The sequence below is a fragment of the Sinohyriopsis cumingii genome, chromosome 7, assembly GCF_028554795.1.
Source record: "Sinohyriopsis cumingii isolate HCF-2022 chromosome 7, ASM2855479v2, whole genome shotgun sequence".
Lineage (NCBI taxonomy): Eukaryota > Metazoa > Mollusca > Bivalvia > Unionida > Unionidae > Sinohyriopsis > Sinohyriopsis cumingii.
Genome location: NC_142967.1, coordinates 37,907,901 through 37,918,476, shown reverse-complemented (window position 1 = coordinate 37,918,476; position 10,576 = coordinate 37,907,901). Strand labels below are relative to the sequence as shown.

At 31.3% G+C, this 10,576-nt stretch overlaps 1 protein-coding gene across 1 annotated transcript in view; it reads right to left on the bottom strand.

Annotated features, from left to right (window-relative positions):
• Positions 1-1,898: 1,898 nt before the first annotated feature.
• Positions 1,899-10,576, bottom strand: part of LOC149795044 (protein mono-ADP-ribosyltransferase PARP14-like) — a 155,550-nt gene continuing 146,872 nt past the window's right edge. Inside the window, exon 22 of the mRNA XM_089964724.1 lies at positions 1,899-10,484. Within this exon, the coding sequence (XP_089820850.1) occupies positions 10,195-10,484 (290 nt within the window). The 3' untranslated portion in view covers positions 1,899-10,194. The remainder of the gene's footprint in view (positions 10,485-10,576) is intronic.

Here is a 10,576-nt window from a genome sequence, read left to right as displayed (position 1 = left end):
CTTTTTAGTGTTTATACCTGTTCAGTTTGGGGGGTAGGCTTATATGCGACCAGGTTTATACACGAGTATATACCGTAAGCATGCTTGAATATAAACACAACCACATGTATGGACATACAAACATATGCATGCTGAGGTATAAACACAGTGCCTTTTGTGAACATACAAATATATGCGTGCTTTGGTATAAACACAGCAACATACATGAACATACATATATATGCATGCTTGGATATAAACACAGTCACATATATGAAAATACAAACATGTAGGTACATATAAACATAAGCATGCTTGGATATAAACACAGCCACATGTATGTATATATAAATATAAGTATGCTTGGATATAAACACAGCCACATGCATGCACATATAAACAATGCTTGCTTGGGTATAAACATAGACACAAGTAGGCATCTACAAACATAAGCATGCTTGGGTATAAATGCAGGCACAAGTAGGCATCTACAAACATAAGCATGTTTGGGTATAAACAGAGCTAGAAACTACATCTCCACCAGCCACTGTAGGCACATACAATCATACGCATTTTTGCATATATACACATCCATAAAATACAGTCACATACAAACATAAGCATGATTGCATATATACACTTCCCTAAAATACAGTCACATACAATCATAAGCATGCTTGTATATATACACATCCCTAAAATAGTCACATACAAACATAAGCATTTTTGCATATATACACATCCCTAAAATACAGTCACATACAAACATAAGCATTTTCGCATATATACACATCCCTAAAATACAGTCACATACAAACATAAGCATTTTTCTATATATACACATCCCTAAAATACATACAATCATAAGCATGCTTGGGTGTAAATACAGTCTGTAACTATCTATTAACCAGTCTTGGGAGGTTGAGAAGGGAATGAGAAACAGAAAAATTATGTTAACCTGTGTACTCCTTGTGCATAATTGTTAGATTTATGTGTTCTTTTTAACAAGAAAAGGACATTTCAAAATAACAGTACCATGAATAGTACATATACATCTGATTCAAAATTCTGTATGCAGAGACCAGCAGGGAAATGCTAACTCAGGACATCATTTACCAAATGACCATGGTCTTCATTAATCAGTGTGACCTTGACCTCTGAGCTGCCTAACCCATCACCATTAGCTCATTTTTTTCCCTAATCAGCAAACCATCCTTTTTTATTCCGTTAATATATGGCTACCATTAATATATGGCTAGTAAACTTTGTTATGGAAATGTTATCCTTTCATAGTGGCTCTTAAGTTTTATCTTTTGACTTGAAAATGAAAAGGTTTCTTTCTTAATCCACATGCAAATGTTCAAAGTTTTGTAAAAGTGTGTGGTCTAGAACTTATATTATTGTGTGGAAAGCATTCTTTCTTCTAGTTAATGTGATTTTGAGTTTATATTTTCTGAACCCGAATCAAACATACTCTTTATTCCTAACAATGTATGTTATAGACAATGTTTGATAAATGTATGCTGTATAGAATTGAAATTACTTATGAGAAACCAAATTGTTGAGCTTATGGTAATCTTAATCCATGAACCTTTGACCCCAACTAGAATTTTCTTCATAAAATGCATAAGCCATTTACAAAGCTTGGTTTAGATATGTAATGTAGAACATTAGTTATTGTGCAAAAACAAGTGTCTCCTTTCAGTCAGTGACTTAGCAACTACCTTTAACCACACATTAAAAGTTTTCTTTCTCATGCCAAGTACAAGTCATCTGCAAAATTTGATGAAGGTAGGTGTTCTAGAACTTAAATTATTGCATCCAAATCAAAGACAGACTGACATCATGGAATCATAAAATCTCCTCTTAAAACTGAGTTTATAAAACTACATGCATTGGTAAAGGAGAATGTACACATATTGTTAATCTAGCTTTTATTTCAAAAACTCATACAAGAAAATCAAACAAAAAAAATTAAAGCTTATGGAAACTATATTTTATTTCCAGGCATTGAGAAAGCTATTGTCAGAATTTTTATAGGATTCATTAAAAACAGAAACCAGTGTTTGATTTAAAACTTTTGACAACAGTGTGAAGATATCTGAAATCTAACATACATGTCATGCATTTCTTTCAATAAAATAAGCATTTCTTCTATAAATAAAATGCAAGTCTGCAATTCTGTCAGTCTTTTTCAAACTTCAACAATGACAATAATTTTGTTACATGTTATTTTTTCACATGATTTGTTACATCTCCATTTGAAGGTAAATCTTATAATGATTCCCCGCAAAATGTTTAATAACAATCTCTTTTGCATAAGTACCATATTCCCTTCACATATGCAAGTGATACTGAAGGTAAAGGGTGTATCCTATAAATGCATCAACGTAAATAGTTTGATTGGTGTACAGGTGTCAGTGCTGCCTTGCATGCTGGGTAAAATACAAGGATTTATTGTACCTGAATAATCAGAATAATTTTACTTTACATTCTTTTTGCAATAAAGACACTTTCAGTTCAAGCATTTTTCTTTCTGAAACCATTTTGTTGAAGATAAATTTTAACTTTTGTGGTGTGTGGAGTACCATGGTGGACATAAAGATACAAAACAGAGGCATTTTATCACAGGATACCTTCTCATATTACTGAGGCATGACATAAAGTGTCAAAGATTGAGGCTGAATTTCACAAAGTCCGTCTTTGAGAAAAAGTTAGCCAGTATCATATTTCTGATACAGGTGTGTGTTTCTGATGATGACCTCACAAAACACTAAGAACCAGAATAACTTCCAATTTTCTTGTAGCATTACCACAACTGTATGTTCAGATAGGCATGCTTATAAGATTAAATACCCCTGTTTAAGTGAAGCAAGGTTTTGATATTTTGACTATTAAGTGATGCATCCCTAACGATTCTGTCAATAGCTTTTTTGTGTCAATTTACAAGAATATAACTTAAAAGAAATTGATCCTACATCCAGATAAACCTTACTTTCTTTACAAACAATCAATAAAATCACAGTATCTAGCAGGCAACATTGCAACTCGCCACATCTTTTAATATGATGACCACCATCCAACTCCATGTGATGGGTGACACAGAAGTTATAAAACACTTTGTTTATATGTATTATGTCTGCCTTCCCGACATAAATATTACAGTGTACTAAAAAGAAACTATCCAAATATACCACTGGTACACATACTCTCCTTCCACTAAAAAACAGAGGGAAGGAGTAAAACATATTACCCCTTAAGTGAATAGTTATCATACTGACAAGGCAACTATCAAGTCTGTGAAGTTACATTGTTTTAGAAGAAAATTTGGCAATCTCCTCATATAAGGAAACAAATAATAAGCAACATCAAAGCACTAATGCTCCCAATACCAATATAAAAAACAAACAAAAAAATGGCTCTTTAATTACATTTATCATTAGTAAACCATCAGATAAGCAAGGTGATGTTTTTGGAACAAATATTCCTTTAGATTCTTGATTTTTACTTGCTTCTCATAATATAATGCAAAATGTTTTTAAAAACTTGCATTTCATTAATATGAAACAAATCACAAAAGTCCAAATGTCCAATGGAATAACCAATCCCCCCCTCCTTTTATTAATTCTGTATTAACCTAAAATTTTCCCTAGTTAATTGTGCTCCATTGCAAATTTGGCCTCATTTTTTCATGTCTGAATTTCCTGCATGAGGAAATATACAGTTGCAGCTCATAAACATTAGGTTACAAGTATATTATATATACTATAGTTTTTCTTTTTCTCAACTAAATCAAAAATTTTGTGCATATATACTTTAGGGTTCACGTTCAAAGTAATAAATTATTTTTCATGATTCTCTATGCAAAACACATTGTGAGGATAATTTAGGGTGCTTCTTGAAATGCACGAGTAGAATACTCCTCAACACTTGAACTCAATTTTCTGATCTGATAATGAACAAAATTATTTACGTACATATTAAAAATATTTGAAGTTAAAATTTATTATTTTTAAGTATACTGATAAAAATCAAGAATGATTTATAATTTTAATCAACGTTATAAAACCTACAATATTTAAATATGAATAAACACTCAAGATGAAGGGTTTTGTGAATAGAGTATTTAAGATCTCTTCCCATAGCAATCACTAGGACAAAAATTAGTATTACTGGACATTTTTTCATACCTCTCACTCTGTCAAATCTCCATAAAATATAAGCTAAAATATGCTTACAATATGAGAATAATTATGAGAACATTAGTGAAACTGGACATAGTTAATATAAGACCATGAAGTACCATAATGTGTATACAGTGCTCAAACTGAAACTGGAATATTACTTGGCCACCCTAGTTGGTTAATACATGATTTCCATGCATTCCCAAAACTTGGAGACCATGAAACAGGTAATTTTACCAAATCTGCATCATCAAGTGCATCTGAAATGCATTTGGAATACATTTAGTATGTGTTCCATTTGCATTCCATTCTTTTTGCATTTGTCCTATTCTTGTTGCTTTTTAGTTTATGGTCTCAGAAATACACACTGATCTTGCAGTCATTGCTTCTAATTTCTAGCTTGTACAACTGTTCATCAGTGTTAAGAATCTGAACCTGAATTAACATGTGACTGGGTCATTAACTATGGAAATATATCAGGTACTTTTGAACATAATTTTTATATCTATTCATGAAATGTATTTATGTTTTGTTCCATATTGGTTTATCATTCTTCATAATCATTGATTTGAAATGTACTCCGTTTCTTCAAAGTGCATGCATCATTTTGTATGAGTTCATTCTGCCTTCTGTTTTCATCCATCCTTCCTTCTGTTTACATTTCTCTGGTGAATTACCTTTTTTCAAAGTGTGTATGCATATGGCTTGATACTTACTTTAAATATCAACATCCTAAAGTGTGTGTTATTTTCTTGTTATCAGTTCTTAAGAATTGGAATAAAAACTGTATTTTTCTCCTGCATTTTCTTTTTTATTCTATTATTTTGAATTGCAAGAACCCTGATAGTATTCCTAACTATATTAATGATTCAGAAGTATTACATAAGCATTAATAAAAATCATTATATTGTTTGATGGGAAGATGTAATGTAGATCACATGTATTTTGTATCATCTTAACTTTGCAATCTTCTTTTGTATTTCATAAGTACATGGCAAGGTGTAGGATAAAATAAATTTCCAAAACATGTACATACATATTATCTCCCAATTAGTTTGAATACATGTAACAGTGATTACACAGTTCTAGTAACAATGTACATAATACACAGGGGGGTTGATGCAGCAAAAGCTTTATTAAAAAACTACAATTCCATCAAAGAGTGACTTGTGGTATAAACCAGCATTCTCCAAATTCAAGTTTGTTATTTACAATCAACAGAGTTAAATTTGTGAAGTGATTCCTAAACATCTTCATTTTCTGTAACTTCAAAGTAATTGGCCTAAATTTAGACAGGATCATTACAAGAACTGAATTTAAAAATTACGCCAGAAATTGTCTAGAGAAATAAAATGGAAAGCAAACTAACATTCTACCATCCGCTGGGAATCAGCAAACAGAATATTCAACACAGACTTCAACAGATATAATGATCAAAGCTTACATATTTGACCTAACAATGAAATACATATTAGTGCAATATGATAACAGCTGTACTATGATAATGGTATACCCCATTTCACTAATATATTTACAAATTTTATCAATTTAATTGATTTGCATTTTGCTAAAATTACCAAATTATATTATAACATTTTACTCCTTTTGCTGATCCTTAATTTTACTCAGTCCTATTCCAAATTATTGTAATTATATGCTAATGCTAATGTTAATTTTTAGTTTTAACAGTTAAATGCATGTAAATGATTTATTCTTCATGCTACGGTTGTGACAATATCCAGAGAAGAAGCACAATACTACTACTACTCCTACTACTACTAATAATAATAGGTTAGTGCTAGACTTTTGCAAGATGTTGCTATGATTTTGCTACAAAAACACCAAGATGATTTATAATGCAGTGTAACAGACAAGGACTGCATTGTGTCACTATGTAATTTCCATTTTGGACCTGGCTCCAAGTCAACTTTAATCATAACCCATTGTTAACTAGTATTTGTATCCATGATTATCTATATGTTTTTATCTTTCCCAACAAAGAAAAGTTAGTATTAATGTTAAATTTGGCAGCTCTAAATCTTCATCACAGGGCTGTTCCTATAAAGTATTCTTGGGGACCCGTGGAAGGCACTTTTAATGTGGGGCAGTCACCCATAGATGCAATTTAGAACCTTATATCATTATCATATGAATTCTCTAATCAGAGTACCCTGGCATATTTGTTTTTAAAGTGCCTTCCCTGGGTACTATGTATGTTTAAATGGAACAGATATAATGAAATTTCAGATTACATATAATTTATACAATCTTGAAAATACATTTACACTAGCTGCAATATAAAGGTAAAAATCTGCAAACAACAGCATAGGGCCCTAAAGTTCAATCACAAAATATTAAGATTTTGTTTAAATGAATTACAATCTGAAAATTGCCAGCACAAACACAGCAACTGCTATAATATTCACACATATACAGTATAGAATATAATTGACATCATTATGTCCTTCCATAACTTTCATTTGTAATGGTAATGCATTGACATATTGTTTCCAGCTGTGGAAAGTAAACTGAGATGTAAAGATTGAAACAAAATATAACCCACCACATCATATGGTACATTATGTAACCAAAGGTCCTCACAATGATGTAGGTATCTAGGTCACACAAGCTATATACTGTGGTATTACTGCTAGCTTGATTGCCTTATTCACATATATTGGACCATTTCTTTACAGTCATGTGGTTATATTTTATGTTATTTTATTTTGTTTGTTTAGTTTAGACCTTTTGTTTATTTTTTATAGTATTGTTTATTTTTTATAGTATTGTTCTTTGTGGGAGAATGTAAATATTTATTTCAAAATGCAGCAACAACAAAAAAATTCTTTTGTGAAATTTTATATTTGTGCTGTTGGTATGCATTTGTTTGTTTCAATCTTCTTCAGAATACAGGCTTCCATCAAAGCCTGGGTTGTTTATATATATATATATATATATATATATATATATATATATATATATATATATATATATATGTCACCTCCATTGTTCTTTTGTTTATTTACCAGCACTTACATCTTTTTCAGATCTCCCAATATTTGTCTACTGTACGTTTTTGGTTAAATACAATGAATGAAATGTCCCTAAACTGATGAAAATAAAGTAAAACAATATTATAGTGGTCCTATGTGTTCTCGACAAAGCCTGATTAAGTTTTATTTACAGACTGCACCTATGATTCCCTTAGTGGTATTCAAAATAGCTATAGGCTACTTAATTTCCAAAATGGCTTCTAAATTTGACATGTATATATCAACTAATATTTCCTTTCCTTCTTTAACAAGTGTAAAAAGGGAGATGTGTTGTGGATAAATAATTTAGATAAATGATGTAATTTTGCTACTAATGGAAATTTCTGTCCCATGTGGAAAAGAAAACATGAAAGTTATGAGTAACAAGAGCAATATGGGTGGTTCATGATTGAGAGTAATGACACAGGGAAGGTATGTGGATATGTTTGACAATCTACATTGAAACAACAGAACACAGGTTTTTAGAAATGAAGGATACAAGATAATGTTTTATGAACTTGCACTTAAATGTTTAAAGTCCAACTGTAAATAGAATAGTGCTGAGGAAAATTAAAATGAATAACTTTATGAAAAACATAAGTTCAACTTTACTTGAACTGGTTCATATAAAAATAGGTTTGTGCATTTGTAGGTATGTTTCTGTGATACACAAGATAAGGTGTATGATGTGAGTTTACCAGATTTGTGCAATAAATGACTGACTGGATAGTCTGTGACAAGCTACATGCAGTTTGCATTATAAGAATCAGGGAACAATTATTAAATCATTATCATCAATTTTGATCAAATTAAGATGGCACTTTGTATTTTGTATATTATTGTATGTAAATATTTTGGATTTTAAACTGACAAAAAGTGGAAGGTAGAAATAATAAGATTTTATCTGGACCAAGGTGTAATAAAAAGATGGTATAATCATTCTGCACAAGTGCCTAACACATAAATTATAATTGTTTCTTTCCACAATTATGATCTACACTTATCTGTCCAAACTGACCATTTTCTAAAATCTAAGTTATGATATTCCAGCAGTTCACAGATATATTTTTATGAAAGTTGCTTACTAATGTTTCATGCAAGATACAGTGTGCCAAAACAACAGAACCTGATCAATCAATGCTGTAAATTTGTATGTTCAACTTCACTGCCCATTTTGGCATAAAACTCAAGGTTTTTATTTTACATGGTTTACTACATCATGTGACCTAAATTTTCTGGACCATATTTATGATTGCATTACACAAGCTCCATTGTACCAAGTTTTTCTTTCCTTTTCCTAAAAACAATTCATTTACCATATATAATGGCTTGTAGGTTGATGCATTTTACATAAATCTGATTCATGCAGAGCAGGTGACATCTTTATAGTCAATGTACACAAAAATTGATAAATCTAAGGGTAAAATTGGAAACGCTTTTCTTTACAGTATGTATAGATACTGTCATGCCACTATTCCCATTCACTTATTCCTATTACACCATGTTTATCTGTTTCATGATGGTATTCATTAAACACATCTTGAATCTCCAGTTATTTGGATTTTAATAATTTAAAAAATATTTCTGGTTCTTAACCATGGGCATTTACTATAAATATATTGCTTCCATGAGCAAGTCCAAACAACCTGATTTTCTATTATACTTAGTGTTTTGTTGTATAAACACTGTCTTGTTTCATGGAATGAAAGTTCTAAATTCATTTACATTTTCTTTTTCCATCAGCCAGGTCTAATTCCAAGAGATATTTCCCAAGTTGTCTCCCATTGCACATGGACCAATAAGCACTGGCTTTGTATTCAAGTTGGAAATTATTTTTATTGAGTCACAAATTTGATGTTTGTTCAATGTCAAGTAAAATGCAACCACTCCCAGTGCATTTTTGACTTTAATCCCTAAAGTACCCTCTTTGTTTTCCCACTTTAATCCCTAAAGTACCCTCTTTGTTTTCCCATGTGACAACTCTTTAATTGAGCCATCAATTTGATACTTGTTCACTGCCAAGTAACAAATCTGCTTATTTGAGTTCCCATGGATTTTGCCAAACAACTCATGTCATTCAGTTGCATCCTTTAATAGACTTAAAAGACTGTATGATCCAAGTGTCACTTACACAGTCCAACCTAAGTCCCCACAAACAACAGTAATTAATCAGAGTAAGATGATAATTACAATGACTATGGAGGATTTCAGCAATATATCTGGCAATGCAGACAATGAGGATGAATTCTTGGGCTTTGTACATTAGAAGTGACATTTATAGGGTACTGTGAATCAGAAAAGTGTGGACTTGACTATCATCATTTATTTTTAAGATATGTGAAACTAATAACAGAATTTTTGAGTTGGATCATTCTTGGTTACTTTTTTATACTGGTATATGACCACTAATAGAACTCATTGATTTATCTTATAAACAGATTTATCTTATAATTGTCATGGATTGTATGGATTTTGTGTTATTAAGATTAACAAAGTTGTAAGTTTGTGACATATTCCACTTAATAATGTAATTGTATTTTACATTGCTTTTGTCTTTATTTTGCCTATCTCATGCAGTTTGGCTTCTTTATTTTTGCTAAGTGTAACTCTGACTAACTGATGACAAGTCAACACTTTCAATTAATCTGGGTTGCAAAATATATTCATTGGGAGGGTCAAAGAGAAATTACCTTTATGCAGTTTTTAAAAGGGGGGTGTTTGACTTCTAAATGAATATATACAGTAATCCAAATCATTGCAAAATAAACTTTCGTCCATTTCAATCTTTAATTTTATACCTGATACAGTTATTTTCAAAATTATCTAGTGGTAATTGTGTTATAGTTGTGAAAACAAATTTAAACCATGGAAAGCTTCAATCTATTTAAATTAGATTGCATGTAACTGGAAAATGTACCCTGAAAAATATAATAACAGCAAAACATTCTCCAGTGACACTAATTAACACTGTTCTGTCTTTTTAGAAGCCATGTTTGTTTTTACTTCCATTTGAATGTTATCAAATATTCTGGATAGGCCTGAGTGTCATGAAAGATGACGAAGATGAAAGGTGTGTTGACATCATCTACAACACTATCATGCAATTCTGGCAGACCGTTTTTAAGAGGTGGTGGAACACGCATTCCTTGAGATCCTTTAGCATATTTTCCAGTAAGGACTTTGGTGAGATACATTCTCTTGTTGCCTGCAGCATCAACTGGACTATAAACATCTCTGGCTGAATAGTATGCTTCCCTTGCAAAGTAAACACCATCTCCATAAAGTGTGGCTAGAAAGAAAGCAAATATACAAATTTAATTATGGATTTCAAACAATCTCTTGCACAGATCATCTCTTGCATAGACACTGCCATTCATATAT